General features: G+C 38.7%; 1 protein-coding gene across 6 annotated transcripts in view; it reads left to right on the top strand.

Moving 5' to 3' along the window:
- The window catches only part of FAM13A (family with sequence similarity 13 member A), a 431,061-nt gene that overhangs the window by 290,042 nt on the left and 121,085 nt on the right, over window positions 1–19,934 (top strand). For all 6 annotated transcript variants that reach the window (XR_010113828.1, XM_063610243.1, XM_063610245.1 and 3 more), the window contains one exon: window positions 15,611–15,774. Coding sequence is in view for 5 of the 6 variants with exons in the window: in XM_063610243.1 (XP_063466313.1) it covers window positions 15,611–15,774 (164 nt within the window). In the remaining variant the exon portion in view is untranslated. The remainder of the gene's footprint in view (window positions 1–15,610; window positions 15,775–19,934) is intronic.

Below are 19,934 nucleotides of genomic sequence, written 5' to 3' on the forward strand. Positions count from 1 at the left end.
CCACCCCACAATAGTCCCCAGAGTGTGATGTTCCCCTTCCTGTGTCCATGAGTTCTCATTGTTCAATTCCCACCTATGAGTGAGAACATGCGGTGTTTGGTTTTTTGTCCTTGCGATAGTTTACTGAGAATGATGGTTTCCAGTTTCATCCATGTCCCTACAAAGGACATGAACTCATCATTTTTTATGGCTGCATAGTATTCCATGGTGTATATGTGCCACATTTTCTTAATCCAGTCTATCGTTGTTGGACATTTGGGTTGGTTCCAACTCTTTGCTATTGTGAATAGTGCCGCAATAAACATACGTGTGCATGTGTCTGTATAGCAGCATGATTTATAGTCCTTTGGGTATATACCCAGTAATGGGATGGCTGGGTCAAATAGTATTTCTAGTTCTAGATCCCTGAGGAATCGTCACACTGACTTCCACAATGGCTGAACTAGTTTACAGTCCCACCAACAGTGTAAAAGTGTTCCTATTTCTTCACATTCTCTCCAGCACCTGTTGTTTCCTGACTTTTTAATGATCACCATTCTAACTGGTGTGAGATGGTATCTCATTGTGGTGTTGATTTGCATTTCTCTGATGGCCAGTGATGATGAGCATTTTTTCATGTGTTTTTTGGCTGCATAAATGTCTTCTTTTGAGAAGTGTCTGTTCATGTCCTTCGCCCACTTTTTGATGGGGTTGTTTTTTTCTTGTAAATTTGTTTGAGTTCATTGTAGATTCTGGATATTAGCCCTTTGTCAGATGAGTAGGTTGCGAAAATTTTCTCCCATTGTGTAGGCTGCCTGTTCACTCTGATGGTAGTTTCTTTTGCTGTGCAGAAGCTCTTTAGTTTAATTAGATCCCATTTGTCAATTTTGGCTTTTGTTGCCATTGCTTTTGGTGTTTTAGACATGAAGTCCTTGCCCATGCCTATGTCCTGAATGGTATTGCCTAGGTTTTCTTCTAGGGTTTTTATGGTTTTAGGTCTAACATGTAAGTCTTTAATCCATCTCAAATTAATTTTCGTATAAGGTGTAAGGAAGGGATCCAGTTTCAGCTTTCTACATATGGCTAGCCAGTTTTCCCAGCACCGTTTATTAAATAGGGAATCCTTATCCCATTTCTTGTTTTTGTCAGGTTTGTCAAAGATCAGATAGTTGTAGATGTGTGGTGTTATTTCTGAGGGCTCTGTTCTGTTCCATTGATCTATGTCTCTGTTTTGGTACCAGTACCATGCGGTTTTGATTACTGTAGCCTTTTAGTATAGTTTGAAGTCAGGTAGCATGATGCCTACAGCTTTGTTCCTTTGGCTTAGGATTGACTTGGCAATGCGGGCTCTTTTTTGGTTCCATATGAACTTTAAAGTAGTTTTTTCCAATTCTGTGAAGACAGTCATTGGTAGCTTGGTGGGGATGGCATTGAATCTATAAATTACCTTGGGCAGTATGGCCATTTTCACGATATTGATTCTTCCAACCCATGAGCATGGAATGTTCTTCCATTTGTTTGTATCCTCTTTTATTTCATTGAGCAGTGGTTTATAGTTCTCCTTGAAGAGGTCCTTCACATCCCTTGTAAGTTGGATTCCTAGGTATTTTATTCTCTTTGAAGCAATTGTGAATGGGACTTCAATCATGATTTGGCTCTCTGTTTGTCTGTGATTGGTGTACAAGAATGCTTGTGATTTTTGTACATTGATTTTGTATCCTGAGACTTTGCTGAAGTTGCTTATCAGCTTAAGGAGATTTTGGGCTGAGACAATGGGGTTTTCTAAATGTACAATCATGTCATCTGCAAACAGGGACAATTTGACTTCCTCTTTTCCTAACTGAATACCCTTTATTTCCTTCTCCTGCCTGATTGCCCTGGCCAGAACTTCCAACACTATGTTGAATAGGAGTGGTGAGAGAGGGCATCCCTGTCTTGTGCCAGTTTTCAAAGGGAATGCTTCTAGTTTTTGCCCATTCAGTATGATATTGGCTGTGAGTTTGTCATAGATAGCTCTTATGATTTTGAGATAAGTCCCATCAATACCTAATTTATTGAGAGTTTTTAGCATGAAGGGTTGTTGAATTTTGTCAAAGGCCTTTTCTGCATCTATTGAGATAATCATGTGGTTTTTGTCTTTAGTTCTGTTTATATACTGGATTACATTTATTGATTTGCATATGTTGAACCAGCCTTGCATCCCAGGGATGAAGCCCACTTGATCATGTTGGATAAGCTTTTTGATGTGCTGCTGGATTCGGTTTGCCAGTATTTTATTGAAGATTTTTGCATCAATGTTCATCAAGGATATTGGTCTGAAATTCTCTTTTTTGGTTGTGTCTCTACCAAGCTTTGGTATCAGGATGATGCTGGCCTCATAAAATGTGTTAGGGAGGATTCCCTCTTCTTCTACTGATTGGAATAGTTTCAGAAGGAATGGTACCAGTTACTCCTTGTACCTCTGGTAGAATTCGGCTGTGAATCCATCAGGTCCTGGACCCTTTTTGGTTGGTAAGCTATTGATTATTGCCACAAATTCAGAGCCTCTTATTGGTCTATTCAGAGATTCAGCTTCTTCCTGGTTTAGTCTTGGGAGGGTGTATTTGTCGAGAAATTTATCCATTTCTTCTAGATTTTCTAGTTTATTTGCATAGAGGTGTTTGTAGTATTCTCTGATGGTAGATTGTATTTCTGTGGGATCGGTGGTGATATCCCCTTTATCATTTTTTATTGCGTCTATTTGATTCTTCTCTCTTTTCTTCTTTATTAGTCTTGCTAGCGATCTATCAATTTTGTTGATCATTTCAAAAAACCAGCTCCTGGATTCATTAATTTTTTGAAGGGTTTTTTATGTCTCTATTTCCTTCAGTTCTGCTCTGATTTTAGTTATTTCTTGCCTTTTGCTTGCTTTTGAATGTGTTTGCTCTTGCTTTTCTAGTTCTTTTAATTGTGATGTTAGGGTGTCAATTTTGGATCTTTCCTGCTTTCTCTTGTGGGCATTTAGTGCTATAAATTTCCCTCTGCACACTGCTTTAAATGTGTCCCAGAAATTCTGGTATGTTGTGTCTTTGTTCTCATTGGTTTCAAAGAACATCTTTATTTCCACCTTCATTTCGTTATGTACCCAGTAGTCATTCAGGAGCAGGTTGTTCAGTTTCCATGTAGTTGAGCGGTTTTGAGTGAGTTTCTTAATCCTGAGTTCTAGTTTGATTGCACTGTGGCCTGAGAGACAGTTTGTTATAATTTCTGTTCTTTTACATTTGCTGAGGAGAGCTTTACTTCCAACTATGTGGTCAATTTTGGAATAGGTGTGGTGTGGTGCTGAAAAAAATGTATATTCTGTTGATTTGGGGTGGAGAGTTCTGTAGATGTCTATTAGGTCTGCTTGGTGCAGAGCTGAGTTCAATTCCTGGGTATCCTTGTTAACTTTCTGTGTCATTGATCTGTCTAATATTGACAGTGGGGTGTTAAAATCTCCCATTATTATTGTGTGGGAGTCTAAGTCTCTTTGTAGGTCACTCAGGACTTGCTTTATGAATCTGGTGCTCCTGTATTGGGTGCGTATATATTTAGGATAGTTAGCTCTTCTTGTTGAATTGATCCCTTTACCATTATGTAATGGCTTTCTTTGTCTCTTTTGATCTTTGTTGGTTTAAAGTCTATTTTATCAGAGACTAGGATTGCAACCCCTGCCTTTTTTTGTTTTCCATTTGCTTGATAGATCTTCCTCCATCCATTTATTTTGAGTCTATGTGTGTCTCTGCACGTGAGATGGGTTTCCTGAATACAGCACACTGATGGGTCTTGACTCCTTATCCAATTTGCCAGTCTGTTCCTTTTAATTGGAGCATTTAGCCCATTTACATTGAAAGTTAATATTGTTATGTGTTAATTTGATCCTGTCATTATGATGTTAGCTGGTTATTTTGCTTGTCAGTTGATGCAGTTTCTTCCTAGCCTCGATGGTCTTTACAATTTGGCATGTTTTTGCAGTGGCTGGTACCGGTTGTTCCTTTCCATGTTTAGTGCTTCCTTCAGGAGCTCTTTTAGGGCAGGCCTGTTGGTGACAAAATCTCTCAGCATTTGCTTGTCTGTAAAGTATTTTATTTCTCCTTCACTTATGAAGCTTAGTTTGGCTGGATATGAAATTCTGGGTTGAAAATTCTTTGCTTTAAGAATGTTGAATATTGGCCCCCACTCTCTTCTGGCTTGTAGAGTTTCTGCTGAGAGATCAGCTGTTAGTCTGATGGGCTTCCCTTTGTGGGTAACCCGACCTTTCTCTCTGGCTGCGCTTAACATTTTTTCCTTCATTCCAACTTTGGTGAATCTGACAATTATGTGTCTTGGGGTTGCTCTTCTCGAGGAGTATCTTTGTGGCGTTCTCTGTATTTCTTGAATCTGAATGTTGGCCTGCCTTGCTAGATTGGGGAAGTTCTCCTGGATAATATCTTGCAGAGTGTTTTCCAACTTGGTTCTATTCTCCCCATCACTTTCAGGTACATCAATCAGACGTTGGTTTGGTCTTTTCACATAGTCCCATATTTCTTGGAGGCTTTGTTCATTTCTTTTTATTCTTTTTTCTCTAAACTTCCCTTCTCGCTTCATTTCATTCATTTCATCTTCCATCACTAATACCCTTTCTTCCAGTTGATCGCATTGGCTACTGAGGCTTCTATATTCTTCATGTAGTTCTCGAAACTTGGCTTTCAGCTCCATCAGCTCCTTTAAGCCCTTCTCTGCATTGGTCATTTTAGTTATACATTCGTCTAATTTTTTTCAAAGTTTTTAACTTCTTTGCCATTGTTTTGAATTTCCTCCTGTAGCTCGGAGTAGTTTGATCGTCTGAAGCCTTCTTCTCTCAACTCATCAAAGTCATTCTCCGTCCAGCTTTGTTCCATTGCTAGTGAGGAACTGCATTCCTTTGGAGGAGGAGAGGCACTCTGCTTTTTAGAGTTTCCAGTTTTTCTGCTCTGTTTTCTCCCCATCTTTGTAGTTTTTTCTACTTTTGGTCTTTGATGATGGTGATGTACAGATGGGTTTTTGGTGTGGGTGTCCTTTCTGTTTTTTAGTTTTCCTTCTACCAGACAGGACCCTCAGCTGCAGGACCGTTGGAGTTTGCTAGAGGTCCACTCCAGACCCTGTTTGCCTGGGTGTCAGCAGCGGTGGCTACAGAACAGCGGATTTTCATGAACTGCAAATTCAGCTGTCTGATAGTTCCTCTGGAAGTTTTGTCTCAGAGGAGTACCCGCCCGAGTGAGGTGTCAGTCTGTCCCTACTGGGGGGTGCCTCCCAGTTAGGCTGCTTGGGGGTCAGGGACCCACTTTAGGAGGCAGTCTGCCCATTCTCAGATCTCCAGCTGCATGCTGGGAGAATCACTACTCTCTTCAAAGCTGTCAGACAGGGACTTTTTTTTTTTTTTTTTTTTTTTTGAGATGGAGTCTTGCTCTGTTGCCCAGGCTGGAGTGCAGTGGTATGATCTTGGCTCATTGCAGCCTTTGCCTCCTGGATTCAAGCAATTTTCCTGCCTCAGCCTCCCGAGTACCTGGGATTACAGGCATGCACAACCATGCTCGGCTAATTTTTGTATTTTTAGTAGAGATGGGGTTTTGCCATGTTGACCAGGCTGGTCACAAACTCCTGACCTCAGGTGATTCGCCTGCCTCAGACTCCCAAAGATGTCATTTAATTTTTATAATAACTTGTGAGGTGTAGGTTTTTCATTATACAGATGAGGCAGCTGAGCATCAGAGAAGTTAAGGGACTTACTCCACATCATTCAGCTGGCAACGGAGAAAAAGAGTTTAAAGCCAGTTTCTCCCTGTAAATGAATATGTTGTAAAATAAAGTGTTCGCCTATATATATGACAACAGAAATGGCTTTAGTTCATTGAGAATGCACATTTTATAAAATAACTGGTAATGCCTTACGGCCTTGTCACAGTGAGCAGCGCCCTAATGGAGGAAACCTCACTGACTCCTGGCCTTACAATTTCCAGCTGGCTTTGTGCACAGGGTTCATTAGTCTCAGAGTTTGGCAAAAGGAGCGCAAAACATTCCATCAGCTTCCCTTGTTTATAGTAGGGCCTACATTAAAAGAAAGCTTGGATTAGGAATAAATGGCATTTGTTTTATCCCTTTAATCATTTTCTGGCAGTCATGCTCACAGTACACATTCACAAATACACACAGATACAAATGTGCTGTCCTGTTCCCCAAAACAGCACCTTCAGAAGAACCTTTCAATGCAACATCCCTTCACTATTATTGAGGGAATGTGGCAGGTGCTTCTTCCCCACAACCCAAATGTACCTTCACTTGTGGATATATCATAGAAATGCAAACAGATCACCAGATAATTTGGTTCTTACTCTTCACAATCATAGACGAAAGAATAATTTCTAGAAGTTTGCCAGAAGAAGCAGCTCAACTACTGCTGAACAGTGTAAGTCTTACAGCACAGAATCCTGAGTATTCTCATGCTTCCCTGAGGCGTTAACGCTCATTCTTGGGAGAAACCTGGGCTACTTAATTTTTCCCCATAATATTTATGCTAGAAGAGTGAGATAATATTTTAAGAACACATTAATCGGGTTGTCAAAAGCTGTTTTCATGTTTCATTAGTGCTTTGATGAACTTATTTAATGAGTACTCAGAAAAACACAATGCAATTATTTTTTGAGTGTATTATTTTTGCTCCACTTAAATATAAAGAAACCTGTAAGGAAAAACTAGCTATAGCTTTATAATATATGATTTATAAGTACATTGCATCAGCTGTTTGTTTGAGGCAGCAAGGGAGGGGGAAAGAAGCAACAAAGGAGTTACTGAATTTGTTTTTATAAGGAAAATACTATTTTGAATATTCATTACTTGCCTCTTCTGTGTTGAAGACTTACAGGCAGGAGATACAAAAATGAAAAAGACCCACTTGGAAATCACTCACTCTAATAAGGACAACATGTGGAAACAAGCTATTACAGCACCAGAATAAAGAAGCTAATAGTGTCTGCTACCTTAAAATCCCAGCCCCCTCCAAAAACAACACTATACCCACTCCTTGCCTATCTTAGTAGCTGAATGCAGCTGGTGAAACGCACACAACTAAGCCGAGGTCCGGGTCTGACATGGCTCTCAACCTCAAAAGGGCCCTCAGGCTGGCAGTCCTGCTCCTTCACCTCAAGCCCTTCATGCTTTCTTTCTTGTAAGCAACTCCTTCATACATTCTCCTTGGCCATTATGCCTCAGCATCACTTCCTTCACCCCTTCACACTCAGAGGATGACCTCACTTGCTGTTTCACTGAGAATATCAAGAGACAGCATCCACCTGCTCCCACCCTCATATCCCTCCACCACCTGCCTCTGGGCCCACACTGTTCTTCCTTCTTCCTTCCCATCTCCTGGATGGGCTGAGAGTCCTGACTAAGATCGGCTCCTCCCGTGTGTGCATGATCCCATCCCGTCTCACCCACTCAAGAACTCTCTCCCCCGATTTTTCCTCCTTCCTCCTCCCTCTCCTGTGTCACCAGTTTGATGTCTGTCTACTGAATCATTCCTATTTGCATAGAAATATGCTATAATGTTTTCCATCTTATTTGAAAAGAAAAACAACCCTCCTTTGAGGCTTCAGCCCTCTTTAGCAATCGCCTCTTTTTCCTTTGCTATTCTTCACAGCAGAACTGCTTGAAAGAATCATATAAGCTCTCCTTCGAAAATGGAGAAAGAAAAAAAAAGAATTATTTAAGCTCTGTGTTTTCACTTCCTCTTTTTTTGCCTAGAACCCACTCTAATCAATCTCTACTACAAAATGAAACAGCACATTGCCAAATTCAGTGGTCAGTTCTCAGATTTCATTATTCGCCCTGTCAGCGGCATTTGACACACTCGATCTCTCCTTCCTCTTTGTTGTAACAGCTTTATTGAGATATAATTGATATACTGTAACACTCACCCTTGTAAGGTTACAATTCAGTGGTTTTTCATATATTTACAAAGTTGTGCAACCATCAACAATATCTAATTCCAGAACATTTCATTACCCTCAAAAGAAACCCCATACCCATTTGCAGCTACTTCCCCTCCTCCATCCCCTGCCAGCCTCTAATCTATTTTTTGTCTCTCTGGATTTGCGTGTTCTAGACATTTCCTGCCAATGGAATTATACAATATGTGTCCTTTTGTTTCTGCCTTCTTTCATTTGGCATAATGTTTTCAGGATTCGTCTATGCTCTATCATGTACTTCACTCCTTTCATGACTGATCGTATTCCAACCTACAGATATACCACATTTTGCTTATCCATATGTCAGTTGATGGACATTTGAGTTGTTTCTACTTTTTGACTACCATGAATAATGCAGCTGTGAACATTAATATACAACATGAAATGTTTTACTGCTAAATTTTATGTAACAGAATGAAAATTTGTTAAAGTCTTCTACCTTAATTCCTACACTGCTCAGTTTAAACGATTACTTTTTGACTGAATTTTTTCCTGATAGAGACTTAAAGTCACAGAATTGAACAAATAACTTTGTAAAATAGCAGATGGAACTGTGTCAAAATTAATAAGAAACCTCACCCTACTACCATGTACAGATGTACCTGAGTAGCTTCTAAAAGGTGAGGCTTCCTTGAGCCCAAGTCTCAGGACAGCTGGCTCTACCATAGGGCCGTATAGTTAGAGCCAATGTAGTTTCTTGACTCCTAGTCATGCATTAATAATTCTTTTACTCTATAAATTCAGATTCTTGTGATCTCTGTACCATCACTATTTTTAAGTGACAGATGTTGAAATTGAATATAAGTGAAAGTTCTAAAATAAGAGCAATGTTTACACAATAGAATTAATATGTTTTATAGTATCCGCTGATTGTTAACATTTCAGTGTTTCTAGGAAGAAAGTAGATGCTATTGTTTAGTTTCTTAGTCATTATACAAACATTTAATGGTCACCTACTGTTTGCTAAGTGCTATTCTATGAGGCAGGGCTATAACAGTTAACAAAACCCACAAACATTTCTGCTGGAATGGCACTTCCCAGTTTGCAGAAGAGAGAGGAGCTGAGAGGGGCAGAGTTGAGGAAAACAAAGAACTAAGGAATGTTACTTGCTTGGGCCACATTGTGAACCTGTAATTGATTTGATCTCTTGTATTTCAAGATAAGCTTTTTTTTTTTTTTTTTGAGACAGAATCTTGCTCTGTTGCCCAGGCTGGAGTGCAGTGGCACGATCTTCACTCACTGCAACCTCCGCCTCCCAGGTTCAAGCGATTCTCCTGCCTCAGCCACCTGAGTAGCTGGTATTGCAGGCATGTGCCACCAGGCCTGGCTAATTTTTTTTATTTTTAGTACTGACAGGGTTTCACCATGTTGGCCAGGCTGGTCTCGAACTCCTGGCCTCAAGTGATCTGCCCGCCTTGGCCTCCCAAAGTGCTGGGATTACAGGGGTGAGCCACCATGCTTGGCCTCAACATAAACTTTTTGAAAAGTATAAAATTTCTTTTTTCTCATATATGAGTGATTTTTCTAACAAAGTTAAATTGAGTTATGCTGAAATACAGACTTGCTCTAAAACTTGGATCAAGATGAGATTTTAATTAGTTATAACTCTGTTTAACATCGTCCCATTTTTACTATTATAAAAAAAGATAAGCATGTGTAGGAAACTACTCCCCTCCTAAAAATATATATTCCCTAAAGCATGTTAATAATTTTCTCAGAAAAAAAATGGAACATTAATTAGCTAGCACTGTGGCTGGCGCAGAAGAGATTGATTAAATTATCTATGAGGAGAGCAGCAGCAATTTAGTAAACAAATCTCTTTTTTGGAAAGCTAAATGAAACCTTTTTTAAGCAAAAACAAAGGCTTTTTTATGACTTGGAGTTTTTGTGGTCTTTAAAACTATGTATCTTTTTTTTTTTCAAATTCAGAACTAAGCATCTCTTTTCTGGTACTTTGTTATTTCACATTTCTTCTTATGAAGATTATGAGTTTAACGAACATGAAAGAGAGGCAAGAAGCTTTGCCATCTTCCATACAAGTGACAGGTGGAGAGAAAAGGCCAAAGATAATGAGGAGGACTGGCTAACTTTCTTTAGAAAGTCTAAGTGTTAAAAATTAGTGCTACTCCTTTTGTCCTTCTATCTCAATATTTCATAATCATTTAAGCCTTGAATATAATTTTCTGTCCTTTTCTAATCACTTCTCAAAGTACCTGGTGAAGAATATAGAGTCCATGTAAAGAACACAGTTAGAGTTTGGGTTTTTTGTTTTTTTGTTTTTTTGGTTTTTTGTTTGTTTTGGAGGTGGGGATGTTGACACAGGGTCTCACTCTGTCACACAGGTGAGAGTGCAGTGGCATGGTCACAGCTCACTGCAGCCTCAACCTCCTGGGCTCAAGCCATTCTCCCACCTCAGCTTCCCAAGTAGTTGGGACTACAGGTGGACTCTACAAGGCCTGGCTATTTAAAAAAAAAAAAATTACTTTGTAGAGACAGGGTCTCACTATGTCGCTGAGGCTTGTCTCGACCTCCTGGTCTCAAGCAATCCCCCCATCTCGGCCTCCCAAAGTGCTAGGATTACAGGTGTGAGCCACCATGCCTGGTCCACACTTAGAGTTTTTGTACTTTCAAAATGCCAGCACAGCAACTGAACAGTGCTTAGGGTGACTCCTAAGACTAAACTATCAGTTTGCTATGCCTAAGCTTTTAAAAATTACTTACTAACAATACTGTCTCATAATAGCTTACTAAATTATTATTTTAAATTTTTCTCCAGTTGACTCACAAGCACCTTACTTTTCTGGGAAGAAACTTTTAAGTGGAGAAACCTTCTACTCCTCCACAAAGAAAAGAAGCTGTCCAGTAAACGAAATCCCTCCTGCTTTATGTCCACTTAGCATGGCAGATAATTCATACTCTACACTCTCCCATGGAACAGAGAGCCTATACTTACAGCTTACTGTTGTATCATCACAGTTATATGAGGGCAATGTATAAAAATTAAGATTGAGGCGTGATATTTTAATGTCTTTTTTATTTTCAGTCACATTAATTTATCAGGGTGAATTAGTGCCTGGTATCACATAATTTTTTTTTGATGATGATGGGTTCCTTATTCAATTTTTAAAGATTAGACCATCTTAAAATATTTTTAGTGTTGACTGTGACAATTTGTTTTTTGACTTTCAAAACAAATTATTATGTGTTTTAAGTATGATGACCCTAGTTTTATTGGAGGTGTGTATCTACCTCCTTTTGCATTTTTATTTGCTAAGCTAGCTCATACTATATCTCATAAAAAGTTCTTTACTATCTTATTTAAAACTTTGTAAGTATTTTAATAGCTGAGTAATCTTTTATCATGTGGATATGCCATAATTTATGTATGATAGTAATTTGGTTATTTAGAGTGCTTACATTTTCATTCTATTATAAATAAAAATATGATGAACATATCTTCCATCTAGTTTTGTCCTCAAATTCGATTTTTTTTTCCTAAGGCTATGTTTCTAGAATGCTTCAACAGGTGCCAGAGAAATAAATTGAAAGAAAAGAAAAATTTAACTTCTAATACCCAAAAAAGAAAAAAGAAAATGGTTGCATTATGGTAGGTAGTATGACTTTCATTTAAAATGCCATTTATTCTTGCAATTCCAACATTTAACATGTAACCAAGTATATAGACTAGTGGTTAAGCACAGGTACTGAGGCCTGTCTGGGTTCTGATGGTAACTGCCACTTAGTCATCGGAACAAATGAAATTTTTTGTGCCTCAGTTTCCTCATCTTTCAAATAATAATAATAACAGCTCTTGACTCCTTGGGTGCTTGTGAGAATTAAATGGGTTGGTTTATGTAAATCTCTTGGAACTGTGCCTGGCACAGTATAAGTGCTCAGTAAATATTAATTATAACAGCAGCAGCACCAGGATTTAAGAGAATGTTTTCTAATTTTACTGTCTCAAAGAACATTCCTTTGTTTTTATTCCCATGACATGTTAAATACTAAAGTACCTTAAAAATGCCACAATTAGAGCTACTGCACACCTGCAGATACATGCATGGAATGTACTGTTTTTGAGATTCCTGGAATTGTTTGTATTTTAGTTGTACACATAAATCACACAGCATATACCTAGATCTTTATCTCAAATAGCCAGTGGCAGAATTCTTATGAGCAAAGTGTTCATCATAGGTGGTTTGGGGGATTTTATAGTTTCTACCTTCACATACAAAAGTTACTAAATGATCAAATAAATGAAGAAATGACTAAAAGAAAAAAGCAAAGTGTGATGTGAACTAGTGGTTGTCAGTTCTAACTACAGTGGAAAGAGAAAGCTGGCCTCCCCAGTCTGTATCCCCAACCCTTGGCCATTTTGCTGCTTCAGCCACATGTTATGAGAGAGGCTGCAGGTACATCTTTCCAGCACATTCACTCCATTTATTACGGTAAGGCCGTTGGCGCGATTTGGAGTCCCTGACCAGCAGGGCTTGCCTGAGCCTCATGGAGCCACTAGCAACTCCTGCCAAGATAAGGTGGGTCTAAATGGCCTCCTGGGCCCAATTCTTGTCTGTCTTCCCCTCGATTAGAATATGTTTCATAAAAGCATGGAGTTTTCTTTTATATTAGTCAGGGTTCACTAGAGGGACAGAACTAATAGGATAGCTGTTTATTATGAAGAGGAGTTTATTAGGAGAATTGACTCACACGATCACAAGATGAAGTCCCACAATAGGCTGTCTGCAAGCTAAGGAGCCAGGAAGCCAGTCTGAGTCCCAAAACCTCAAAAGTAGGGAAGCCGATAGTGGAGCCTTCAATCTGTGGCCAAAGGCCCAAGAGCCCCTGGCAAACCACTGGTGTAAGTCCAAGAGTCCAAAAGCTGAAGAACTTGGAGTCTGATGTTCAAGGGCAGGAAGCATCCACCACGGGAGAAAGATGGAGGCTAGAAGACTCTGCCAGTCTAGTCCTTCCACGTCCCTCTGCCTGCTTTTATCCTAGCTGAGCTGGCAGCTGACTAGATGGTGCCCACCCAGACTGAGGGTGGGTCTGCTCCTCCCAGTCCACTGACTCAAATGGAGTCCACTGACTCACAGACACACCCAGGAACAGTACTTTGCATCCTTCAATCAAGTTGACACTCAGTATTAACCATCACAGCCTCCTTATTTTAACACCATGAAATGTTGTCAAACAACTGTCCTTGTGCTTGCTTTAATATTGGCAGGGAACTAAGTCTAAATGTGAGATTTTTGGCTAATTAATTTGAAATCTTACTGCATTTTCAGTGTTTTTATTGATTTTTCGTGTCTACTCTTATGAAAAATAATCACGTGCAAAAGGAGCTCCTTAATGAAATACATAATAGCATATATTTTTACTTTCATGTTCTTGCTATTAATGTTTTTTTAAAAAAGTATTCTTGGTATTCTTGAAAATTGCTAAAAGAGTAGATTTTAAGTTTTCTCACCACAAAAAACATATGTGAGGTAACGCATATGTTAATGATCTGTTTAGCTGTTCCACAGTGTATACATATTTCAGAACAACATGTTGTACAGGATGAATATATATAATTTTGTCAATAAAAAAGTCAGTCTTGGCAAATATGGACTACAGAAGTGTTTTTGTAAGTTTATAATATTTAAAAATTTTTTCCTTGCTTTCCTGATTTTATGAGCTTAAGAATGCTCTACAAAGAAATGTCATGAAAAATTAATTGGCAGTCACCAGATTTGGGCAAATTTTATGTAACAACAATAATAATAAAAACTAGCTTTTATTGAGTGTTCACTTCACTCTATCCTAAATATACCTTTTTGCCAAATTATGTTCATATATTTTGTTTGTGTGTGTTGTTTGGTTTTGTAAATTAATGTTATTTTTAATTGACAAGTCATAATTGTACATATTTCTTCATATATTATTTTTATATAATCTTCATAGAGGCATAAATTTATTCAATATTTATGTTCATAATTATTCCCATATTACTTTTAAAAATTATCTGTTTTATTGACTATCCTCCAGAATAGTCAATGTCTTAAGAATACCTTGTGGTTGACAAGTGGATTGTCTCACAGTAAGTATTTACTAATAGATCCAAAACTTTGCTAGACTTTATGGTAAAAATGTTAAGAAGAATAAGAGGAAGGAGAGAGAAAGAGATAAACAGTAGGAGGAGACTATAATCTCTATTTGCAGAGAACCCATTGAGACCGTATGACCTAGAAACAAGAGAAAACTCAGATTAAAGTATCAGGCAATGTGTAATCGAGGGTAGACTATGTGGTAGTGTGTTATGGAAATTCAGAGTTTTGGAAAGGTCATTAAGATCTGAAGTTAAGTCCAGGCGCCGCGGCTCAAGCCTGTAATCCCAGCACTTTGGGAGGCTGAGGTGGGCAGATAACTTGAAGTCAGGAGTTTGAGACCAGCCAGGCCAACATGGTGAAACCACATCCCTACAAAAAATACAAAAAATTACCCTGGCTTGGTGGTGCATGCCTGTAATCCCACCTACTCAGGAGGCTGAGGAAGGAGAATCACTTGAACCCAGGAAGTGGAGGTTGCAGTGAGCCAAGATCACACCACTGCACTACAGCAGCCTGGGTGACAGAGTGAGACTCTGTCTCAAAAAAAAAAAAAAAAAAAAGACCTGAAGTTAGTTAGGGAAAGTCCACTGGAGTTATCTCAGCCTCAAAGGAAGTTAGGGTTGGTTTGGTTTTAAGCAGTTGAGTGGCCAGCGATGAGCACATGACATTCCAGATGTAAGGACAAGCGTGGGAAAAATCCTAGAGACAAGAAAAAGCTTCCGGTGTACCAAGTACAATTGATCCGAGGTTTCTAATTTTTCCTACAATTCTGGCAAAATATTTTTTACATTTTAAAGGAAAAGAATATTGATTGTATTCATATTCATTCTGATCTAAAATAAGAGAACATGAAGGTATTTTGGTGGCTAGAGGGAATATAACTTCAGACACAGTCTGAGAAGTCAGTACCCCCGGGATTCATTTGGGACATGTGTTGCCCATGCATTCCAAGATAAAAGAAAACTAAAAAGCTTGTGTTTTTCCTATTTATTACCTTAATCAAAATTTTATTAGATCTTACTTTGCCATACAAAAGAGGGCTACAATAGAAACCATCAGCAAATTTGTGTTTTGCTTATTGGTAGTAAATATTTCCGAATACCTTTCAGACACTGGCATCCTTTATTCCAGTGGTTCTTAGCTCTTTTTTTCCTGCCTCTTTCCAACTATTTTTTATTTCCTTCAATCCAAGTTGCCAGTCTGACATACTCCCATATCATTTCTCGTTACACAGAATGATTATTCTAAGGAGAGGTGGGCCTGGGGAAAATTTCTGCCAGAATAGAAATCTTCTCGGTAGGGTATGGGGTATATAAGGTTTGAATGTTCTCCTTGGAAATATTTGTATCTCCCCTTCCCCGTGCCCTTTGCTATATCATTTTTATATGTAGTTTAAATTTAATTTTTAGCTTGATATTTTTCTGGGGTGTTATAAATTGGATTATTGCAAAATTGGAATAAATTGTCTTTTTTCAAAAACTTAATTTGAAAGACTTCAACATTTATCTAGCTCTCCCCTGCCCCTCTTTTTTTTTCTTCTAGATCCCAAAATCCAGGAGTGAGGGATCTATTCAGGCCCACAGAGTACTGCAACCAGAGCTATCTGATGGCATTCCTAAGCTCAGCTTGCGGCTAAGTCATAGAAAATCCTGCTTGGAAGACATGAATTCAGCAGAGGATGCTATTAGTGCCAAGTTGGTACCCAGGTTGGCATGTTTTCTTTATCTACACAATCCATATTGCATTATCCGCTCTTATGTTTAGGCCCACATATGTAGGTATTTCTGCATTGATCTACCACTGGAGTTCACAGGATATAGATCAGTAAAGATATTTAAAATTCACTCTATGTTTTGAGAATTTTCTGACTAATAGTTCTTATCACAGAAGCATTCTAGTTGTTTTGTTTTCCAGATTGAAACAAGTGATTTAATCACAGAAGTTATGTTAGGCTCACAGTTAAAATTGAATTGTTATTTTTGGATGCTTTTTCATAGTGTGTTCAGTGGAAAATATCTGCAATTTAAAGTGGAGATCAAAGTTGTCACTAGAACCAACTCTCACAAACTAATTTTGAATGTTGCTTTTTAACCAGTATGTTGCACATTATAACTGAAAGCAGACTTCTGTGGTATACTCGAAGAAAAAAAAACTGCAATTTTTTTTGAGACAGAGTCTCGCTCTGTTGCCCAGGCTGGAGTGCAGTGGCACAATCTCAGCTCACTGCAACCTCCACCTCCTGGATTCAAGCAATTATCCTGCCTCAGCCTCCCGAGTAGCTAGGACTACAGGTGTGTGCCACCATGCCCAGCTAATTTTTTTGTATTTTTAGTAGAGATGGGGTTTCACCTTGTTGGTCAGGCTGGTCTTGAATTCCTGACCTCAAATGATCCCCCTACCTTGGCCTCCCAAAGTGCTGGGATTACAGGCATGAGCCACCACGCCCGGCCACAATTTTCTTAAAATAGGTAAATTTGGGCTTGAATTTTATTTACTACTAGCTTGAATTTTATTTACTACTAGAATTACTATAATTCCAGAAATTATATCATTTTCATTTTAATAATATCTTCTAACTTATAACCTATTTTTAAAATAAAAATACTCCAGGAAGTTGAAAGAAGATTGCCACTTTGTATTGCCTTATAGAAGACATAGCATTTGGGCTAGATCTGATGAAGATAATTTAGATGATGAAGATGATGAAGATAATTTAGATAGGAAGAGAAAGAAGACAAGAGTATTGTAGATATGCTTATTTAGGAGGTATAACAGGTATTTTGGAAATTGTAAACTGGAATTAGTTGGAGATAAGGCTGGAAAGGTGGAGTGAGGCCAGATCATAGAGTACCTTGAATGCCTGGTTCATGTACTTTTTCATTCTTTCATTCATTGAACAAATGTTTGGGTGGTTAACCTCTGGTTCCAGGAACTGCTTTAAGACTGGAGTTGCAGAGCAATGAACAAAACCAACAAGGCCCCTGTGTTAAGGAACCGTACATTCTAATGAGGAAAGCAATAGAGAGACATGATAGAAAAAAAGACTGTGAGGAAGATGATTTCAGCTCTAATAAATGAAAGATATTAAGAAATTATAACAGTTTAATAATAGACCGATGCAAAGATCATTTTAGTTTGAATAGTCAGGGAAAGTTTGTTCTGAGACATAAGGAGGGGGAGAAAGTCTGTAAAAATCAAGGAAAGAGCGTTCCAGGCAGAGATAATAGCAAGTGCAAAAGAACCGAAATAGGAGAACCTTGATTTTATCCCAGAGGTAATACGAAGCCAGTTGAAGTTTGAGCTGGGTAGGGGAGGTGATAGATACCATAGGGAGTTAGTATATTAGGAAAAGTAACCTTCCATCAGTGTGCAGGATAGATTGGAAGAGGTAGAGTTTGGAGGCAATTGCAGTGTTGGTTCCTTCAACAGATGTTAATCTTTATTGAAATCTAGTTATATGGCATTTACTGGAAAGATGTAAATCTCCCACTTGGGGAGATAGAAGATGAATGAATAAAAATTCAATAATTTGCCTTAAAGACACATTTACTACGTGCCTATTATGTACGAGACACTGAAATCATAAATAAGATTCAGGCACTTCTCTTGAGAAACATAAAATACAATTCAAAATACATAGAAACAAAATACAATTCAAATACAATACAAAACACATATGAGTTTATCAGGCAGGGAAATAGAGATAAGGGTGCCCCTGCAAGAAAAAGCAACAAGTGTGAGGACATTCAGGGCAGTGAGGACAATTTGGGGGAGAACTGCAAGTGTAGCAGTGGATTCAGGCATCTGCACTTTACAATGTAGAATGTAGGGGAAGGTAAAAGTGAATTAAGAGACTAAGCTAAATAGGTCAGATCGTGAAAAACTATATCCCATATTTGTATTTTCTCTTGAAAACGATAGAGAGTAATTCTAGGAATATAAGTAGAAAAATGATATAAATTGATTTGTATCTTATCAAAGATCCCATGACAACCATGGAAAGGAAAGGAACAAGGAAAGATGAAAGTAAGAGGTGCTGGGAGACCAGCAAGCAGGCCTTTGGAGCAATTCAGTGCAAGTAAGAGCCTTCCCGAAGTCATTGTCACTTACTGAGAATAAGCAGGTGACGAGTCTTTGTCCCTTGAAGGTGTGGGAGAGAATAGACTCCTGCTTACAGGAGGGCTTGGTCCAGAAAGGGTTGGAGTTTTTCAGTGTTTATTGTGTTTCATCTGGGGTTTTTAAATATTTTAATGAATCAAATGTAGGCATGTTTTGACGCTTAATGGGCAGAGCCAGTGGAGAGGAGAAGCTGATGTTGCAAACCAGGAGGTAATAGAACAAGGACCTCCAGGAGGGCATCCAGAGACCAGGTGGCCGTATCTTGTGTAAGGCAGCTTGAGCGCTGTACAACCACAAGGACACTTTTCACATTATAGCTTATGTGAACAAACAGTGCTGGGCAGGACACCTTCTGCATGGCGGAGAGAGAAGGTCATAAGCAATAGAAGAATTAGCCTTGGCCAATGAGGAACAATTGGAAAAGAGTAAGGGGCACAGATACAAAATACTGGTCCTCTTTAAAATCAGAGTCAAGTGGCTAGGTGACAAGAGCTAGCTAGTGTCAATGTTATTTTGCCAGATTACCTCGTAAAGAATTATGTCAAAAATGCCTTAAGTGAAATAGTAAAAAGAAAAATTCAAACGTTTGTTGTTTATGTAATTTTTTTTTTTTTTTTTTTTTTTTTTGAGACAGAGTCTCCCTCAGTCGCCCAGGCTGGAGTGCAGTGGCTCAATCTCCGCTCACTGCAAGCTCCGCCTCCTGGGTTCACGCCATTCTCCTGCCTCAGCCTCCCGAGTAGCTGGGACTACAGGTGCCCGCCACCATGCCCAGCTAATTTTTTTTGTATTTTTTTAGTAGAGATGGGGTTTCACCGTGTTAGCCAGGATGGTCGCAATCTCCTGACCTCGTGATCTGCCCGCCTCGGCCTCCCAAAGTGCTGGGATTACAGGCATGAGCCACCATGCCCGGCCTGTTGTTTATGTAATTTTTATTCATCCAATCAGAAAATGAAAATAAGTTTCCTGTTTCCAAGTTAACAAGGCTCTCCTTTTGGAGAATGAATCAGTATTTCTGAGATACAAATCAAGAAGTGAGGTTATGGAGAGAAGGCACAGCTAGCCATTGCTGTAGCAACTATTTGTTCTTCTGGTTGGCATATATTATCCCCAGTTAAAACAAATGCATAGCTGTATTTATAAATTTCTTATATTTTTTCTAGTTTGTTTGTTTTTTAAGACAGGCTTTAACTCTATTGCCCAGGCTAGAGTGCAATGGTGCAATCTCAGCTCACTGCAGTCTTGACTTCCTGAGCTCAAGCGATCCACCAATCTAACCACCTTGGCCTCTCAAAGTGCTGGGATTATAGGCATGAACCACCATGTCCAGCCCAACTTTCTAGTTTCTAAAAGTAGAGGCAGAGAACCTTAAAGGTCTAGATACAACAACGTTATCCATGTTTAACCTGGCCACCTCTATCACACAGAAACTTTTTCAACTTCCTGTCTCTATCCATAGATCTACTGTATCTGTGAAGAGATGTTTACTTTTTAATTTGATTTACCTCCTTGTGAGACAAATTATCAAAAGATAATTGGAGATAATTAAAAATAAATTTTAAATCCTTTATATATCTTTGAAGTAACTAAATCATGTTAAATGTGTAACATAACGTAATCATATTTTTCTTTCAAAAATGAAATTATAAAGCTATTTTCATTTGCAGTTACTTGCCAGAACAAGTTATTGGCTAGTTCATATATTTTAAATTAAAAAATAAATGTGCACGTGTGGAAAATACACAGAGCC

Source organism: Symphalangus syndactylus, chromosome 10 (assembly GCF_028878055.3).
Source record: "Symphalangus syndactylus isolate Jambi chromosome 10, NHGRI_mSymSyn1-v2.1_pri, whole genome shotgun sequence".
Classification (NCBI taxonomy): Eukaryota; Metazoa; Chordata; class Mammalia; order Primates; family Hylobatidae; genus Symphalangus; species Symphalangus syndactylus.